Consider the following 21,521-nt stretch of genomic DNA (forward strand, 5'->3'; position numbering starts at 1 on the left):
TGTTCAAAGTCCTGACGTAGGGCTTGAACCTCACCCCCTTTCTTATTAAAAGCGTAAGTGCTACCAACTGAGCTAGTCTGACGTCTGCAATAATAATCCTTGCATTTGATATAGCGCCTTATTTCATCTTCGAGATGTCTCAAAGCGCTTCACAGAATTAACATAATATAAAAATGTACTGAATGTAATTCATCTTCCTGTACTTTAATGCATGGCATCAGGGCAACTCAACGTGCCCCGAAATTCCCTTCCCCATAAGCATCAAATTATTCGACAAACAACAACTGGCATTTATACACCAATCCACCTTTGCCAGAAATGGCTCTTTCAATGTCAACCAAGTCTGTAACACAATCCAAAAGGGGGAATTGGATCATTCAGTTTTATTATTCTGCAGGCTTAAATCAAAAGGACAAATTGCATTTATAAAGTACCTTTCACATCAAGAGGACATCCCAATGTACAGGACACTCGAGGGTTTGCAGTCGAGCTGGGGGTTATATTTGAGGAGTGGCGGCCAAGGATGTAGAGTAGCAAGATGATCAAAGGCACAGTCAAAGCGCATGGTCTTAAGACAGACTTTAAAAGAGGCAAGGGAAGGGGTGAGGGAAAGGGACTCCAGGGAGTTTCAGAGAATGGGGGTAGAAAGACTGAAGGCCTGACTGCCAAATGGTGGGGCGGGCAGGGCGAGGGGAATATGAAGCAGGCCTGTTGAGCGGAGCGAGCGAGCAGGTTGCTAAGGTTTTAGAAGGTCGCACAGTTAGTGAGGGGCAAAACTGTGGAGGGTTTAAAAGGTAAGTGTGAGATCTTGAACACAATCTTCTGGGGGGATGGGGAACAGCTTTGCTGTTTGTCAGTTCATCTGCATCTATATCTGTCCTTTTCTGTAATGATTTTCTTCATTTTGTCAAAGTAAACTCTTATATGAAATCAAACTGTGATCGTCTCTGTATATTTGTCATTACTTATTTAGTTTGTGCCTATTGTGCCTGTCTGATGTCTACTGGTTCATCCAGAATGTGTCCAGAGAACCCGATTTGTAAAACCAATTTTAGAAGTAGTAGTTCACAAGTAAGCATAGGTAACTATGCTACAGCTGAACTGTCAAGATTGCAATTGTATTGGGCTAATGAGCAAAAAGACTCTTGCAAATACACCAGCGTACACTGATAACCTGGGCCAATAGAAAAATGCAGGCAAACTTTCTCCGCGGAATCCCCACAAAACACCCCCTCCACTACAAACCCGCTATAAATGTAGTTTTTGGCCCGTGGGCCTCCCAGCTGTTTACCTGTCTCCCTCGCCTATGTGTGTTTGTGGCTGTGCCTGTGTGTGTTTCTCTACTTGTTTGTGAGTGTCTCTATGTGAGTGTGCATCTCTCTCTGTGTCTGAGTGTGCGTTTCTCTCTGTGTCTCTGTCTGTGTGTCTGTGTGCGGTGCTGAGCCCGGTATGTGTGTGTCTGTCTGTGTCTCCCTCTCCTATGTGTGTTTGTGGCTGTTCCTGTGTGTGTCTCTCTATGTGTTTGTGAGTGTCTCTATGTGAGTGCATCTCTCTCTGTGTCTCTGAGTGTGTGTATCTCTGTGTGCCTGTGTCTCTGTGTGTCTGTGTGCAGTGCTGAGCCCTGAGAACTGCTGTAACTTCCCTGGTGTCCCCCAACCCCCAAAAAGGCCTCCCAGAAGTAATTAATTTTTTTTGCAACAATCTAATATATGTTATTGCCTCATGTTTAGTTTTTAATCAATAAAGTGAAAAAATGTAGGTTGGCAATAAAATTAACCTCAATAACACCAATCAATTCCCCGACATTTTCTGCAAAAGGTGCCAAAACTTTCCCTGCAATTTTGGGCATATATTTCTACACTTTTCTATTGGCCCAGCTGATAAATCAACATTTTCAATTGTCACTTACCTCAGCATATACAGTACTATAATAATAAATACAATGACCAACAGTGACGAGAGGGCCACCATTACTGCTATAATTGGCATCTCATCTGCAATGAAAAACATAAGAATGCATTATTGCCAACACATTGGGTATGGAGAAAGGGCAGGTAAATGAGCCTGAAAGAATTGCTCTGAAAAGAGCCAGGCAGACACGATGGGCTGAATGCTGTAAAATTCTATTGTTCTATATGAAAAAAGTACACAATGTATTCGGTGAGAGATATTTCATCAGAACATGCAACTGTAAAGCTGTACAGTATCTTCTATAAGAATGTATATAAAGTTACAATTTAAAAAAAAGCCGTATTTGCCATTTAAAACGTTCATTTTAAGGACTGAAGATACCACACATTTTCTTTTGATTATTATTTCCAGATATGGCAAAAAAAAGAAAATTATCAGTTTTCAAATATACAATTTAGAAGGAATAAAATGATACTGTAGCAAGTTAATAATTATCTTGGCTCCTCAGACACGGTTTGCAAGCAGACAGGGTAAACAGATCAAATCATAAATTAAAAAAAACCAGTATTTTATCTTAAAATTATGCCTTCAAAGGCGACTTCCATAATTTATGTCATGTGTTTTAAAAAGCACAAGGTTGTTTGTTTACATTGGTTGTTTTTAAAATGTTGTTAGTAAAGTCTATAGTTCAGTGGTTAGAGCAAATGCCTCACAAGCGAGAGACCTGGGTTCAATTCCAGGCAGGGTGAAACCTTGGGCAAGTTTCTTTACCTCACACACCTGATAATAATCCCTCAAGAAAAAAAACAATAATAAATTGGTCACTTCAATCCATAACTGCTTGGGGGACACTGCTGTGTGCAATTGGTTGCCACGTTTCGCCCACAAATATAGTCAATTCACTTTACAGTATATTCTGTGAAGCGCTTTGAGACATCTAGAAGAAGTGAAAAACACAATATCAAATGCAAGGATTATTTATTATAAAATCATAGAATCATACAGCACAGAAAGAGGCCATCTGGCCCATCGTTCCTGTCTGATATCTACTGGTTCACCTCCATTGACTAAACTGTGTTGTAGTTGCATTTGCTTAACCAAGGAAGCCATTACGCCCATTGTACAAGAGACGGTGCTATCTTTTCAGATAAAGCACAGCTGGTAGAATCAGTAGCAGTGCAGACAATAGGGCTTGTATTCATCTTTGTATTTAACTTAAGATATGAATGTTAGTCACACATAAGCACAGAGTCAGACATTTTAGAGTTGTTTTTTTAGCAAAGCAGATTAATCGATGCCACAAATCTGCCAGTATGCAGTGCCGAAGCTTTTATCTAACAAAAGTCCTAGCCTTGAAAGGATTAGAGCGCACTATGACATAATAATTGCTCTCAACATCTCCATTATTGTAGAATGCAACTACCAGGATTGTAGAAGGCAAATCAGATGGACCTTGGTCTTTTTTAGTCCAGCGATTCCTCTGTTCCTATGACCCAGCTGTTCAATGCTTGTATATTTATTAAAAAAAACACGCTAGGATATAACTACTACAAACCACTCTATAATTTATACTGCTCTAAAAAATACTTATCATACTTTCCTCAAAAAGGATTAGTGTTCTTTCACAAATAGCAGCCAAATGCGTTGCATGAACATCACATGCTAGAACAATATATCAGAAACCCAGTATTGCAAGTATCATTGCAACAGTATTAAAAGTTTTGATAAACTGATTAAAACTCGAGTTAAAACCAATCCCAGCAAGATTACAGACTGCCTTTCACGTCAGGAGTGCATCCCAAGGCTCTGGACATTCAGGGATTTGGACCAGAGTTTGGGGCAGGGAGAGTAGCCAAAGGCTTGGTTGAAGAAGTGGGTTTTGAGACTGAAGGGAAGGGAAGGTGGAATGGAGTTCCATTGGGTGGGGGTAGAAAGCCCGGCCGCCGATAGTGGAGCAGGCCGAGCGAGTGATGTGGATCAGGCCAGAGACTACTTAGCGGAGGGAGTGGACAGGTTGATATGGGGTCAGTACGTCACAGAGGTAGGGAGGGGCAAGTCTGTGGAGGGCCTTGAAGGCAAGGATGAGGGGGTGGGGAGCCAGTGGAGCCAGGCCAGGGTGGGGGTAATGGGATCATGGAGCCTGGTGCGGGAGAGGACACGAGCTACAGAGTTCTGGATGATCCCGGGAAGAGTTGGGGAGGCCGACAAGCAGGGAGATGGCGTATTCGAGGTGATAAATGTGTGGATGAGGGTTTTGGCAGCCTGAGGAATGAAGCAATGGCGGAGCCGGGCAATGTTGCGGAGGTGGGGAAGGCAGAGCGGGTCATGGCACGAATGTGGGGTAGAAAGGAAAGTTGAGGGTCAAACAAGATGCCAAGGTTCCAGACTGGCTCAGTGAGGTGGAGTGTGCATCCTTGGATTAGTTTTGAGTGGCACACATCAACACACAGAACACTCATCATCAATTACTGAGCCAACCATATCTCCTCTCTTGTTTAGAACCCAAGAACTTGTTAGGCGAAAGAAGACAAAGGTCCATCTAGTTCACCTTTCACCATCCTGGCAGTCGCTTTACATGGGATATGCTATGACAGCAAAGAAAACAAGTGAAATTTAATGGCAAGCTGCCAATTATTTCTGCAGTATTTGCTATAAAGGCTCAGAAGCAGAAAACACAGAACACAAAGATGCTTACCCATTTGCAAACATTTTTAACATTGTTTGGGAGTCATTTTGTACAGTTTGTGTACAAATTGAAACTAAATCTTCAGAAGCTTCACACATGTGGATTTTGTAAACTTAGGTCTATTCAATGTACTTGGATTTGATTTAGTCAAGTCACATTATATCAAGAGTCGAATAGTTTCAATCGCATTTAAAAATTATGGAACTCAGTGCCTTGGTACAACCTCCCGATGTGAAAGGTGCCATATAAATGCAATTTGTTGTTGTTGAACTTTGAGCAAAACGTTCGAAAATATTTTAAAATAATGACTGTTATTTAAGTGGTTCCATTTTTATTTCATTCAACTTATAAGGCTATGTTTTAATTATAAAATGACTTGAGGCTGGTTTCTTGGGCAAGATATTTGATGAAGAATCATGGGTTGGAGTTTATACCCAATTGGTCTGATTTTGACCACCAGGTGGAGATATTAAATATATTTCATAGACACTAACTTGCCATCACTGTATTTTCTCAACACAATACAAAATTCACAGCCTTAAACAGCAATGTTTATGAAGCAATGTTGGACACAATGGGCTTGACAACTTAGTTCCATCAATGAACTTTCTTTGAGGTTTTTGCCAAAATCTTAATCAATGGGTAGCAAGAGATATGGGCAAAGGCAGGTAATTCAAGTTGAGATACAATTCAGCCATGATCTAATCAAAATGGCAGAACACTCTCGAGGGGCTGAATGGCCTACTTCTCTCTGTTCTCTGTTCCAAATGAATCACTTAATGAATGTTCAGTGCTTCCTACATGGTCTTCTCCATACTCTTTATGTTACTTGCCTGCATGACACAACCATAAAACATATATTGTTGTGGCAGAATCCATATTTGTTTTCAAAAGGAAACGAGATAGACAGCTAAAAAATACTAATTTGTACGGGTATGGGGAAAAAACACAAATAAATGAGACTGAATGGATTGTCCTTAGAAAGAACTAGCCGGACACAATGGGCTGAATGGCTGCTTCCTGTGTTGTAAATTTCTATGGTTTCATGTCATTGTTTAGAAATATTCTTCAAATGGCGTTACAATGATATAGAACACAAAAGCCTACAGTCCCAAAATTGGCCATTTGGTCCATCAAGTCTCCAAATAGTCTCTAGCTAATGTCAAGAGTGCATTATAGTGCCTGATCATAAACACTGTGATCATGATCAAATATTACCTCTCTTGGAAATGGGGAAGATAATCATTATGGATTAAAACTCTTTTACCTCTGATACCAAATTTAAAGCCCATTTATACTAATGGCTTAGAAGTCTTCCCTTGTTGCAAGGGTTGGTTGAGGGCCGTCAGAACCTAGATTCTTCCAGGGTGCAGGTCCAGAGGACAAAATAGCCATAGTTCAGTATAAACGGCACATAATGAGTGTGGTGGTGAGAATTCATATGTAGTAGGCGTTCTTCCAATTAAATAGCTTGGACTTCATAAATGGCCCAAAATACCTTAACTTTGAAATATTTATCCAATACAACCATGCATTCTTTTCCATTCTAAAATCTCAGGTTTCTTTGGCTAAACTACTGATCAGATTTATCATTACATTCCACTGCTAATGTGCAAAAAGGATCTCTTAGTTATCTGACCTTCCAGCGTCCCTTTCCCTGCTCACACTTTATGAGAAATGGCAATGGAGTCAAAGTTAAGCAAACACATTTTACTTAACATTTAAGCAAACACATAAGTGCTCTGAGACACTATCCTGCGTGGAGGGTGCTATATAAATGCAAGTTGTTGTTGTATTTTAGTACCTATCTGAGGTAGGAACTTGGCAAATGCATTCCTAATAATCAAGCCAGACAAAATATGTGACATAATTCTCTAACTTTGACAATATTTGGGTAGGTTAGTTTGGGCTCTTGTCCTACACCATTTCTGAGACTGCCCATTGAGCACTATAAAGAGTATTTGTTGAAAGCAAACCACAAAGGTTTGGCCAGAGAAAATAAACAGAAATGAGTAAAAACTAAATTTAGAGACACAAAGAGGATAATCTCTACTCAGACTGAAAAAATGTTGTGAGCAAACAGCTGGGCAACACAATAAAGCAAAACTGTTAGAGCCAATCATAATAAAATGAGATACCATAAGAGGAAGGGAGGAGGGAATAGGTAATTCACTGGAAGAATGAGCTTCAGTGAAATGAATGGCCTTTTTTCTCTTCACTCGCTGCCTTTCCTTATGCACGCTCATTAATCACCTTGTAGTTAGTTTTACTGAACAGCAACATTAATTGACGACTCACGTCCTACGTTTCCAATGAGGGAAAGGCTGCAGCGTTAAAAGCAGTGGGGAAGAATAGTCTAAAATTAAATTGATCAAAATGTGAATCTGTTGCACCAATTTATTTTCAGAAAGCTTCCCCAGTAAATTTAATCAGAATTAATGGGGTTAGTCAATTTAAAAATGCTGGACAATCTGTTAAATACCGAGGAAATAATACAATGGAGCCCAGTTACAAGGTGGTAAGTTGGGGATCCGTAAATCCCAACACAACCTACAAGTAGGACACTGTAGACAGTCAGTTCTTATTTGGATTCACTGTGCATGCTTCTGCACTTACAAAAAAGTCTGACGTCTGGGACATTGCATTGCTCGCTGTGTCATTTCTTGCACACTGTGCAAGCGAAGTGACATCCGCGACCACATGATGACCCAAAGCTGGCTTTTTTTTAGCGCAAGAGCCAGGAGACCCATGGAAATGAGCCAGCCAGCTGCAGGCATATGCAGTAAATAGTGTTCACAATATATTATAAGCAAACTTGTGTTATGACAAAGCACATTATAACTGGGTTGCACTGTATTGTGGCTTCCTGAAATATGTTATCCAATGTGGCAAAAGAACAAAGCTATTCACTAAGTAAAAACAACTATCCCAGTGGACACGGTCACTAGAAGAACTATTAAAGACAGCTCATATCCATACAATTAAGATGTATTTTCTAGGACATTTCATGTTTTGTCATGTCAAATAATAAGAGAGCGCTAAATGGGGAAAAATAATGCAAAAAAAACTGAACAAGTAAATATAAGTCAGGATTTATTTTGGATCATAAAAAACTCAAGCGTTTTCTGTCCACGTCAAAGACAGTCAACTAAAGAATACCACAACATTTTTCACAACAAATCTTCTAAAAGCTCCTTCGCTCTCAAAGATTGATAGCAGGAAATGTAAACAAATCTGGCATCATATAATTACCTGGGTATCAAAAATGCAATCTGAAGAGGTTATGTGTTGAATCACACTGAGTCAACTGTGCAACACTGCAGGGTATGGAAGTCATTTGAGTGCAGCATTGGTACGTAAATTTCCGCACTGCAATGGATGAGCATCTCAATGCTGATAAAAGTCCAAAACGATTCAGACAATGAGTTATTTTTTTGAGAAAATTTATTTTTAGCCATTGACTTTCACATACAAACAGGATATTTACAGTGGAAATTAGTAATGCCTGACTTTAAATAGTCCCTAGCTTTAAGTAATAAAATAATCAACTTGTACTGTTCTCCCAAATGCCAAGTTTAAAGTTGTGTTATTGTATTCTGTATAGGATCATAGGGCTGGAAAAGACGATATACTGGTCAAAGCCATATGAAAATCAACTGGTCATTTATAAACAATACCATATTGAATGCACACACAATGCTGCACAATGACACAGACACAATAGCCAAGTGAGCAAGAGATGCTTTGGACAGATGGACGTTCACAGTTAGATGCCACAATAGACTGATTTTAGAACAGGAAGAACTCAAAACTGCTCACCTTTTCCTCCCCCTGGGTCAGATCCGCCTGTACAACAACAGTGCACAATTAATTGTTACCTCGGAGGTGTGCAATAAAACATGATGATGGCAATGGTATGAAATGCAACAGATGCCAGCACAAATCTAAGAAACTAACTCACTTACAGTTCTTGAAATGTATTCCTTAGATATTTCATGTATTTAGGATCTGTGATTGTTGATCTGATGCATGTACAGCCACAGATTTTCTCCTGTCCTCATCTTTAATAATTTCTACATAATTTTTTAAGAAATACAAATTTATTTATGGATCTGTCCAGACCTCTGCTCTTTTAAATACTGATGAAAATCAACACACACAGCATTGAGAGCACGAGATACTACTATAAACACACCTTTCTCTATATCACTGCTTGAGTTTACAGCAATGCACAATTCACATAAGGATTCACAGTATAAGAAATACAATAAATCTGCCTGTCTTCTCAACATCTACATACTTTAAAATCACCACTTTATCTGTTCTCTCCTCTTGTCAACCAAGGTGGTGCAATTCACTATTCACACAGGTCACTCAATAAAAATAGTCACATAATCCCTCAAAATAGTGCTCAACAGAATGTACCAGCTCACAATGCATTTAGTATTTATTTTGTTCAGCATTTATTATCCAAAATCAATAAGGCCAGCTGAGTGAAAGAGGCCACCCTGCTCCAAACCATTCTCTAAAATCTTAAGAGCTTTGGCCAGCTGCAGCCAGGCTATTACACTAATCGCACTAACACAAGTGCTGCTCCACTTTCACCTCAATATTAATCCAAAAAGTCTGGATGGATTATTAATTGCCCGTGGAAACATCTATATAATAATAATTCTTGCATTTGATATAGTACCTTATCCCTGTCTTCGAGACACCTTAAAGTGTTCACAGAACATACTGTTAAGTGAATTGACTGTATATTTTGTGGGCGAAATGCAGCAGCACACAGCAGTCCCACAAACAGTCATGGATTGAGTAAACAAACTATTAAAAAAAATTGAAGGGATTATTACCCCTGGAAAAGCTATCTGCCAATCAACTAACAACCATGTTCCTACTTACTGTAAGGTAAACAGGGCGTGTGGAGTAAGGAAACTTGCCCAACGTTTTGCCCTGCCGGGAATCGAAGCCAGGTACTCTCATTTGCGAGGCGAGCGCTCTAACCACAAAGCTACAGGTTTCTCAGACAGTGACATCATTTGGAACTTTACTCTATATATTGCACTGAATGTCTCCACACAAGAAACATGCATTACACTGGGTATAAACTCTGTTGACTTTCCTGTGCTCATAGAGTCAAGTTGAAATAGTCATTCAACTTGATGCTTTATAATGTAAAAAAAAGTTAATGGCATCAATCCAAAATTGCTTGTAACATTAATCTTATACTGCATCTTTCTCAATATTTGATCATAGGATTTATCTTGAGAGATTTGAGTGGTCTTATATGTGGGTGAAGGAAATTTCACTTCCCAAAATTCATACAGGTACATATTAATGCAATTTCTTATGTTCTTATAGGAAATAATATCGCGGGATACAGTATATAGATTGGGATGTGACATGTGCAGTCGAATGCCAGGATGGTCGGAGGCCAAAAGGATGGACCTTGGTCTTCTTTCGTCAAGCAAATCTTTTAAAATAAAATGTATTCTTATTTGTTTTTAAAAGTATTATTATAGTATAGATATTGAGATCCAATAGTTCCTGAATATTATTACTAAAGGGATTTTATCATTTTTCAAAAGGCAGCTTGACTTGTCTATCATTTTAAAACTCCTGTATGCAGGTAGTAAAATTCAAATGTAGGGGACTCACAGCATCATTGGCCATGAAGTCCTACAGGTTAGTGGTTAGAGCACTTGCCTCGCAAGCGTAAGGACTGGGATTTGATTCCTGGACAGGGCGAAATGTTGGGCAAGTTTCCTTACTCTACACGCCTTTGTTTACCTAGCAGTAAGTAAGAACCCGGTTGTCAGTCGATTGGCGGATCCCTTTTCCGGGGATAATAATGCCTTAAAAAAAGAATTTAGTCACTCAATCCACGATTGGTTGTGGGACACTGCTATGTGCAATTGGCTGCCATGTTTCGCCCACAAAATACACGTCAATTCACTCTACAGTATATTCTGTGAAGCACTTTGAAATGTCTCAAAGAAGTGATAAGGCACTATATCAAATGCAACTATTATTATTATATACTGTATTTTGTGAACCTATCACAAAACCAGATAAACTCTCCAGTTTAGTGACTCATTAAAAACAAAGTCACTGTCATATAGCATTACTGGTAAGTTACTAATGGTGGCTTGCTCACAGCTTCAGTTTACTCATTCTGCTGATTTTAAAAGCATTTTCTCTGACATTTACACCAGAGTGAGTCATGTAGCTAGAAGCTGAAAACTAACCAAATATATGATATTACAATTAATATCTACAATTTCCACTCCTTATAAATCAGCATAATCAATTCATGTGGGTAAGATCATGTATTTAAAAGCTCCCTGGGCCTGACGTTACTTAGGAATCTGAAATTGGTAGCTTTCTTGTTCTAAGCTGCGCTTTTCCACATGCCAATCACTCCCTTACCAAAATAAATGCATTTCCTGTTCTGTTTTGTTGCCCTTTTGAATATAATGGTTTTATTATAAAATATTCTTTAAAATTTGAATATAAGATGTTTTAAAAAGTCAGGAATTTTTATATTTATTTTGATATAGCGATTCGCCCACAAAATAGAGTCAATTTACTTTATAGTCTGTGAAGTGCTTTGAGACGTGTCGAAGACAGGATAAGGCGCTATATTAAAAGCAAGGATTATTATTATTAATAAAGAAGATTTTATGATAGGGCAGAGAACTGTCGAGCCTCACTTTGGAGGGGTCAGCAGTTCCATTAATTGAAGAAACTGAAATGTTGAGACCTTATTGTCAGGGTTAATGAGGTCATTGAAGGTAGAGCCTAGTTAAGAGAATAGGCGTCAGTACAGCAGGTGTGAGGGGAGCAACCACACTCAGGATACAGATAAATGCACTATATGGGAGTTCTGTTATTATTCATTTGATGGCAGTTATTCATATGCATGTCTAAAAAGCTCAATTTAATTTGAAAAAACATTTTGTCTCGTTTATTGATATTAAATATGTGTAAATTTGTATTGTGTTATGTACTTGTTCATGGCCACAAGCACCATCATCTCTAACATACTTGTATTGGAAATTTCTACACAATTCAAAAATGTATCACTCCAAGCCCTGCATAATTTTAAACATGACTGTTCTCTTCCTTCTCCCATCCCCCCACCCCCACAGTATACTAGCTCTGCGGAATTAATCTAGCAACCCAATTTTAATGATAAATAACTCTTGACTTCTAAGTCATCCCCTTAGCTAAACATCACAACAACGTATTTGCCTTCTTAACTCTATGAGCACACTGACCACTTCACCAAAACTCAAAAGATCTTTCTTGTTCTGATATTTCAAGTGTATTTCCATTCTGCGTATTTTTCTGCCCAATCTCAAAGCTGCGTCCTCTAAATCATTCCTGAAGTATATGAATAAATATCAAAAACCCGAAAATCTCTGTATAATTCCACTGGACACAGTTCCCAAGTCAGAGCTAATTCCATTTACAGTATCATCATTTGCTCCCGATTGCAAAGTCATAGATCAATCTAAAGAGCTAATTTGCAATCAATTCCATCAGTAATAACTTTGTTTAAGCCTTCACTCTTCAGTTATTAAATGAAACTCACCTTGCTTCTAATGGAATCCATAGACAGGAACACAAATTGAAGTTTGCTTTCGAACTAGAACACAAATTTTCAGCAGAGGAAACTAATCAACTCATCGTGACTCTACTTACTGCTGCTATTCAGTAAACAATTTTTTTTTGCCCCTTTCCTCTTCACAACACTGAGTTATTCCTATAGCTTTCCAAGACAGAACATTTCACATCTTAGAACATTTGATCCATTGGTCTTCTAATCCTATTACCCTCTTTTTATTGGACTTAATACTCTTACTTCCTATCTATATTCCTATCTATATCCCTCAAAGACTTAAAATTACTTTTGCACCTATGGGCTTCTATAGTCGTGCATTCCAAGCTTCTTGGTGTAAAGAAATATTTTCTGGACTCACATTGAGCTGGCTTTACTGTAACTAAGTTCATGCCCATCATTCCCAGGCAACGCTCAAGCCTACTAGTCCCACCATTGTGATTTGTAAGCATTCCTCAAATTCCTCATAAGGAGGCTACATTTTAATTGTACTTTTTATAATTTACAATTACAACCTCCTATAAAGCTCCGACAACCTCCTATAAAGTATTTGCACTTTTCTATGAGAACAGAAAAGGCCGTCTAAAGGATTTAGGGAGGCCTATCGCATGTTGGACAGAATCTGAAGCACAGTATACTTACGCAATATTAAATGAGCTTTCTGTAGGATGGGTTTAACTGTTAAAGAAATTTAGGGTCATAATGTCTGATTTACAAAGTGGAAGCATCTCTGCAAATGGTAATGATAATACATTTTTACTAAGGGTATAATACTTTTTGGCATTTTGTTACAGCAATGGCACTCATTGGATACCCACACACAATCTTGTAGAGTACTGCACTCTCTTTAGAGAACTCAAAACATAAAAGAAAGGCCATTTTCTTTATTTTTAAAATATTTTAATAATAATTTATTTGGTGTACCATATAGAACATCTAAACATCTGCCAACCCTTCCCAGGTAATTATTGTCAGGTGTAGTGACTGTGTAGCCACTTTGCAAACAGCAAAATCTCATAAAATGGGGATAAAGTGAATGATGAATTTATTTGAAGGATCATTTATATCATACTTCAACTGAATGAATCAACAGCTCCAGAAAACTATACAACCAGCCCTGACAAGACATCACATTTTCGGTTAGCCAAATATCTGACATGTGGAAACTTATTGCCATCCCTAAAATTATCCATACGAAGCAGAATTCCATGCATGCACCTACACATGGAAATTCCCATGTTTATAATGGAATGCACATTCTCTCTCTGGAGGGACACTCCTCCTTCTGGAGAGTATTAGGCACAGGATGGTAAGAGCTTAGGCTTGGGACACCACTGGGTACTGGTGTAGTTTAACCAGCTAACACTGCTTAGTTTGTCACTGAAATCATGGTCTTCTCAATTTTCCCACTGCTTATTTAGCTAGGACTACCATGTAAGTGTTTCACTTGCAGGGATAACAGGATTTGAATGGGATTCAAACTAGTTACTTCAGAAGAATAAGATTCTACACAAAATCAAAAGACCAGTGATTATGGAGTTATCTTCCATTATAATCTTAAAGTAATAACAATAATAATCCTTGCATTTGATATAGCGCCTTATTACTTTTTCGAGATGTCTCCAAGCGCTTCACAGGATACATTGTAAAGTGAATCGACTGTGTATTCTGTGGGCGAAACGCAGCATCCAATTGTGCACAGAAGTGTCCCACAAACAATTGTGGATTGAGTGAGTGTCCAAATTATTACTTCTTTTAAAAAAAAGGGATTATACCCCCGGAAAAGCGATCTGTCAATCGACTAACAAACAGGTTCCTACTGGCTGCTAGGTAAACAGAGGTGTATATGTGTGTGGAGTAAGGAAACTATCAAACAACTGAATTTGAATCGTGAACCTTGTTCACCTAAATTGTCCCATACGCACGAGTGTTTGTTTAGTAAGCCCAACGTTTCGCCCCGACCGGGAATCAAACCCGGGTCCTCTCGCATGTGAGGCGAGCGCTCTAAACACTATACTACAGGACTCCAGATTTGGACGCTTAAAAAGTATTCACACACGCGCGCACGCATGGGACAATTTAGGTGAACAAGGTTCATGATTTATATTCAGTTGTTTGATACTAGGCGTTGCAGTCTCAAATTGTGAATATGTGTCTCAATCGGTAGGGAGAAGATGCTTGTGAGAGTAATTCTTCATATGATGAACTCCCATTCTCAACCTTGCCATCTATTTCCCAATAGAGAAAAACGGTTATTCAGGCTGCTTTTGGCTGCAACTCAACATAGGCAGACACTAACTACTGTGCTGTTCAGTCATCTTGAGAAGAGGTACATTGGGGTGTGGAAGGGAAAGAAGGATTTATCAAGAGGAGAAACTAAAAGTAAAATAAGCATAAAGTTGAATCAAGAGATTGAATACAATAAACGGTCCTGGCATCAGTACCCCACATCTCACTGTCATAACACTTCCCTTTGTTGAAGCTTTCTTGCAGCTTTGACAACAAAACTAGACCAAACAACAGCTTTAAATGATAATGGTAACTGTGTAATGGAAATAAATGAAGCCCAGTTCATGAGAAATGGAAGTAAGGGAAACTGTTACATTGCCTAATATACAAATTCTTACCTGTGCCTGCAGTTTTGCCATCTGTAAAAAAAGAGATGTTATTAATAATTGAAATACCTGCTGCCAGTACAAGAAAAGTTAGTTCATCTTTTCAATTAATAATCGCTGCATCCCAACCCTAATTATTTGTCTGAAATTGCCAATTACAGCAATGACATAGCTGGATACAGAGGGAAGTTTACCAGATGGTGTGTTCAATGGTTAGCTCCATGGTTTTAGTTGGTCACACACACTCTGGGTCCCCAAGCCATAGTTCTTACCAAACCGTACTTGATATGTTTCGGGATTCGAGAAGCAGTATATGCCATTTCAGATAAAGGGAAATTTCCATGCATATGTGGAATCCTGTCTGGTTTTGGTACTCTTAAGCATGACAATGGGTTTCTGCATAGATCAAATGTCCAACTGCCAAACACTTATATAGTGCCTTCCTCACTTAAACCTTATGTGCTTGACAAATATGGTGACAGACACTGAACAGAAAAATAAGGTTTAAAGATGTTGGTCATGAGATACATTTTTGGAAAACGAAATGGTTTTCAAAGAGATTTCCAGAAGGTAACAACAACAACAACTTGGATTTATATAGTGCCCTCCACGCCGGACGGCGTCTCAGAGTGCTTTACAGTGACGGATCCTGGGCCGAGTCAGGGGGAAGGGGAGGAAGGTGACCAAAGGCACGGTCGAAAAGAAAGGTCTTCAGCAGAGAAGATGTCTAAAGACTTGGGTGACTGATAGTGGAGCATAGAGAGGAACAATCAATAGACAAGAATCATAAGTGTGGAAAGTACTACAATACCTGGAAACTAATGTATATATAGGATGGTAAACAATGGAGGAATTTGAGTCCCATAGCACAGTGACTGGCAAGCGAGAGGAACCGGGTTTGATTCCCGGGCAGTGCAAAATCGTTCTCAAGCTTCCGTATTCCACACGCTTCTGCTTAACTAGCAGTAAGTAGGAACCCGGTTGTTAGTCGAAAGTCGGATCACTTTCTGGGGGTAATCTCTCCCCCAAAAAATAAATGAATAAAAATTGGTCACTCAATTCACAACTGTTTGTGGAACACTTCTGTGGCCATTGGTTACCATACTTAGCCCATAAAAAATACAGTCAATTCACTTTACCAATATATTCTATGAAGTGCTGTATCAAATGCAAGGATGATTCTTATTAATTTTATCTTAAACTCAATCTTTTGGGGGGCTGTGGCCAACTTGGCAAGAAATGAGGCAATAGTGTGCAAAGAGAGAGGAAAGATTTGGGCTGCAGAATTCTGGAACGCTTCAAGCTTCTCGAGAATGGAACTTCTGAGCTTTGGATAAATGTCACGTGTGGCAACAAAGGCAATGAATCACTATTATTTTGCTACTTGCCTGCAAACTATTTTGATGTTTGGGTGCTGTGCAACATTACCTCCAAGTAACTAACATCTGTGCTCTAAATGTTTTGTCTAATTTATACAAGGTCAAGAACAATGAATTAATTTCTCTCAGGGGTTTACATATTTGTGAAATGCACATAGCAGATGCAAAGTAACAGATTTTATTAGTGTATCGAAAGCAACTTATCTCTGCTATAATGCAAGAAAATCATTAGTTTACCTACTCAGTGGCTCTAATGCCCGTTCTAAAATGTGAAATGTTCAAACCACACACATACTACAATGCAAGCTAACTCTTAAAAAAATATATAAATGAAATCTCCAGGTCCATTTCCTTATTATGGCCTTGACAATTTTTCAACTAATATTTGAATTTAAGCATTCCCATCTTTAAAGACCTTTGCATCTGTGCTTCTATAGTTCTCTGCTAAACCACTTCATTGAGAAAGTCACCCTTTTCCTTTTCCTTCCTCCCAAACGATAATAGTGAGCCACATACACCCAAATAATTCGAACCAGCACCTTTGCTAATTTGAAAACAATACAGATAGTAGGTCTTTGAGTGCGTGAGTGACAATGAGTGATTGAGAGTTTCTGCCTTTCCGTGAGCTTGGGTGCATCTCTCTCTCTATTCACAACAACAACAAAGTTACATTTGTATTGCGTCTTTCATATCGGGAGGACGTCCCAAGGCACTGGACAATCAGTGTTTCAGACCCGAGCTGGGGGTAGGGATTGCGGAGGGTGCGGGTAGAAGAGGGTGACCATAGGCACGGTCGAAGAGGAGGGTCTTGAGATGAGTCACGAAGGAGGCAAGGGATGGGGCGAGGCGTAGGGACTGCGTGATTGAGTTCCAGAAGGTGGGGACCTGTCCAGCACATGCTGCTCTAGTAAAATTGTGAACCAGATTATCTCATACACACATGTAACTAAATAATTTTGTCAATATCGCAGCCAGACTTTATTGATGAGGATGAGTGAGCAGTACTTCAGAATTCTCCAAGCTGAATTCCACCTGGCCACCCCATTCCACTAATCTGTCTTGTCTTCTGTAAGCTTCTGCTGCCTTCGACTATTTGATCTTTCTGTTGCCTTTGACACCGCTGACTACGCCATCCTCATCCATCACCTCTTCTCTCACCTCAACCTTCATGGCTCTGTCCTTGACTGGTTCAGATCGTACCTCTCACATTGCCTCCACTTCATCTCCACAAATGGCTTCTCCTCTAGCACCCGCACAGTCCTTAGGGATCTATCTTTGGTCCCCTCCACTTCAATATGTATATGCTCCCTCTTGGTGACATCATCCGCAGACATGGGGTCAACTTCCACATGTATGCAGATGACACCCAACCCTATCTCTCTGCCTCCACCCTTGACTCCAGGACCGCTGCTGTCCTGATAGAATGTCTGTCAGACATCAAGTCCTGGATGAGAGCTAACTTTCTTCAGTTAAACGTCAACAAGACCGAGGCTCTCCTGATTTGCTCCCGTCAGCACCTCCTCACCTCAGGCGCTGACAGTATCATCATCATCTGTGCCATGACGTGCTCAGCCTTCCCCGACCTCAACAACATCGCCCGGCTCCGCCGCTATTTCACATCACAGGCCGCCGAAACCCTCATACGCAAATTCATTGCATTGAGGCTTGACTATGCAAACTCCTTGCTTATCGGCCTCCCCAACTCCTCCCTCCATACACTACAGATCATCCAGAACTCTGCAGCCCGAGTTCTCTCCCACACCAGGCTCTGTGACCCTATCACCCCCATCCTCGCCCGACTCCATTGGCTTCCCATCACACAGAGGATACAGTTCAAGATCCTGGTCCTCACCTTCAAAGCCCTGCATGGTCTTGCTCCCCCCTACCTCTGCGAACTCCTAACGCCTACCATCCTGCCCGCTCTCTCCTCTCAGCGGTCTCCAGCCTGCTTCACGTCCCACCAATGGCGGGAGGGCCTTCTGCTACTCTGCCCCCACCAACTCCATCCTACAGTCCCTCTGCCTCGCCACCTCCCTTGCCTCCTTCAAGACCCATCTCAAGACCCACCTTTTCGACTGTGCTTTCGATCACCCTGCTTCCCCCCCGCCCTCCACCCTACCCAATCCCGATCCCCAGCTGAAACTCTTGACTGTACAGCGCCTTGCGACGTCCTCCCGATGTGAAAGGTGCTATACAAATGTAATTTTGTTGTTGTGCTTTTGTCCATAACTTACCAATAGAAACAAGAAGAATTCAGAATCATTTTACTGCAGTATAAATACCATAATTTTCTATCACCAACTGATTATAGATATCATGCTCCCAAAACCCAACTCCAATCACTGAACTTGACAATAATAATATAGTACAATATATGGAGACATTTCAACATAAGATTCTATAAAATGTAAGTCCTTTCTTTGAAGAATGCGTGTGGAAACCAAAGAAAATGCACGGGCCTTAGAATGCCCTCCCACATGAAAGTCGCTAATCCAATATAATTTTTTTGTTGTTGTAGTCCATGATAAGGAAAAAAGGGGGAAAAGAGCATCTATGAGCATCTATGATATTCTGTTCCATCTCACCCTTCAATTCATAAAAATCAGATGATATGCTTAAATTCAAATACTAGAAGATCCCGACAAGAAAAATGTTGTTAAGAGAAATGATATGCAAAAATATTTTATAATTTTATAATAAGCGATTTAATGAAGTTTTCAAATGACAGCTCATTTTTAAAATATCAATTTTCTGGTTTCTTAAATACGAATGCTACAATTCCCACTTACCAAAATAGTCAGTTAATTAAAACACTGCATAGCCACAAGAGGATTTACTATTGAAAATCTCTATTGAAAAGTGACTCAAAAGAATGGGTCAGGGTGAAATTTTCTTTACCTGTTGTGAGGATAGTCGTCTCAGCTGAGGAGTCATTTGCTTTGCCTTGTGCTGTTGTAAATGGCTTGACTGTTGTATTAGAAATAATCACTTCTTGATGAGCTAGTGTTGTTCCTGTAGTTACAGCTGTAGTCGAAGTCCCATTGACTGCATTGGTTGTATTCGACATTTGTGAATCCTCTTCAGTTACATTCAAGGGCAGTCCTGGGCTGGTAGTTGTCTGGATTGTGGAGTTTTCTCCTTGTTTACTTGTGTTGGAGGGGACGGTGGCAAAAACTAAAATTGAAAAGTAAAGCACAAACTGAAACTACCTAAGTGGATGTGTAAAAAGTAAATTTTCACGTGAATGAAAAATGAGCAACAAATTAAATAAGAGTGCACAATAGAAAATGTTTTTCGTATCCCACACCTATTAACTATTGCAAACTAAGTTTAATTGTTCTACTATACCAGAGAGAACAAAGAAGACAAAACCATAACATATTTTATAATCCACCCAATCTATTTCAAATAATGGAGCAGTTCATTCCATATTGGCATAACTAGGAACCCATTATGTTATTAGCAGTAAGTAGGAACCTAGTTGTTAGTACTGGACACCAATTTCAGTGCTGATCAGTTATAACGCATTGCTTTACAGTATGATTTGGGTTTTTAAGATGATTGCAATATGAACCTTACTCAATACCCATGAGCGCAACTGGCCTGCTGGCTTTCTCACACCAGCCAGTCCTTGCACTAAAATGGGTTATTTGATCATCACCAATGTCACATCATGTCTGCTGCGTAAACGTAAGAAGCGACATTTGCAGAGATTTGATGACTGTGAAGTTGCCATTGCTTAGCATGGTAACTCAGAGGGCATGGGCAATGAGCCAGCTGGCTATGTTAATACAAGGGTTGGGATTTTATAGATCCTAACCACCACATCACTATTGTATAAAAATGAATTACACTCTTCTAATTCCCATCCCATACTAAAAGGGACAGTGAGAGTAAGTGATATATGTCAAAACTTTTTTTATTATACACTGAATGTAGTAATTTGTAAAATTAATACAGGTGAATGAATTTAAGATGATATTGGCTGGAAGCTCATATTAGCATCCTTCACTTACCTGTTGCTTTGTTTGCTGTGAGACATATCAAACAACTGCTTACTAGTAAAAGCAGAAACCAGGTATCCATGGCAATGCTGAAAATAAAAGTGGAAATTCATCACCTTTTCATACCGAAACATACTTTGCCATAATATCTATAACTACCATTCATCATTAAGAATAAACAGCAATACGCATATACAAGTATTGATATTAAGATTTTTCCTAAAATTAAGAGACTCAGTTCACATTGAATAAAAAAATTAATGAAAATCCCAGATGTAATGTTTCTTATGGAAATTATCAGCTCATGCAAGTGACTGAATTAAGAAGAGGCATTTTTTTGGGACATATCGTTTACATCAACAACTTGTATTTATATAAAGCCCTTCACGAGGGGTGGCGTCTTGGAGCACTTAACGTTAATTGAGCTTGACACCGAGCCGGGGAAAGAGGTTAGGAAACTGTAGGCACGTTCGAAGAGGAAGATCTTTTAATGCATGACTGGTTTGCAATACAACACCAGTTTGCCTTTCCTACATATCTCCTTCTATCATTCAACTATTAAAAAGTGTGTTTTACTGCCACAGCTGATGGTCTCACTTTTAATGCTCTCTTTCTGTCCCACCTCCTCACTCGTTTCTCACCTCACAGCGCCTTGGGACGTCCTCCCGACTTGAAAGGCGCTCAATAAATGGAATCTTGTTGTTGTTGTTGTTGCTAACTCTAGAGATTGTGAGTGCTGTAATATATCTAGTCCTGGTGACAAAATACAGAAGCTCAAGTCTTGAAAGGCCAGAGGCGAGAGTGCTAACCACTGCACCAGGCTGACACACAGACCAGTTTATTTGCAGTATTGTTTATCATGATACTGAACTGTTCAATTTCAGCAACAAACTAACAGAAATTGTGCACCTATATCTGAAGGTTTTTAAAAATATAACCCAGTACTACAGGTAGCTTTCCTTGGCTTAAGAAAAACACTTCAGAAACTATTTAGATTCAATCTGGTATTGTACATTAGTCAATAAGGGTCCATTTTGAATAGTATAGTCGGTCGTACTCGTCTCCTTAACATTAGAAAAAGACATATGTGCTGACAAGTAGAGCTTTGCTTAGTTGCTTAGTTGCTACTAAAAGCGAGGGTGAGCGGGCAAGTATAAATTATGTTTACCACTTCATAAAGCTCTATTCTCAGATAAAAAGTGACAAAGACAAATTAAAGGAAGGGGCAAAATATGTTCAGAAAGGCCACAATGACGTAAGATGGTCAAAGCTGACATCTTTAGCTACATATAATGTACTAGG

General features: G+C 39.4%; 1 protein-coding gene across 2 annotated transcripts in view; it reads right to left on the reverse strand.

Annotated features, from left to right (window-relative positions):
- Positions 1-21,521, reverse strand: part of LOC103181498 (protein tyrosine phosphatase receptor type A) — a 108,990-nt gene that overhangs the window by 37,391 nt on the left and 50,078 nt on the right. Inside the window, exons 3-7 of one of the 2 annotated variants that reach the window (XM_042343605.1) lie at positions 20,232-20,308; positions 19,114-19,389; positions 14,849-14,869; positions 8,417-8,443; positions 1,910-1,994 (exon numbers count right to left, since the gene is read on the reverse strand). In XM_042343605.1, coding sequence (XP_042199539.1) covers positions 1,910-1,994; positions 8,417-8,443; positions 14,849-14,869; positions 19,114-19,389; positions 20,232-20,301 — 479 coding nt within the window. In that variant the 5' untranslated portion in view covers positions 20,302-20,308. The remainder of the gene's footprint in view (positions 1-1,909; positions 1,995-8,416; positions 8,444-14,848; positions 14,870-19,113; positions 19,390-20,231; positions 20,309-21,521) is intronic. The other variant, XM_042343616.1, reaches the window with a different exon arrangement.

This window comes from Callorhinchus milii, unplaced genomic scaffold, assembly GCF_018977255.1.
Source record: "Callorhinchus milii isolate IMCB2004 unplaced genomic scaffold, IMCB_Cmil_1.0 Scaffold1, whole genome shotgun sequence".
Taxonomy (NCBI): Eukaryota; Metazoa; Chordata; class Chondrichthyes; order Chimaeriformes; family Callorhinchidae; genus Callorhinchus; species Callorhinchus milii.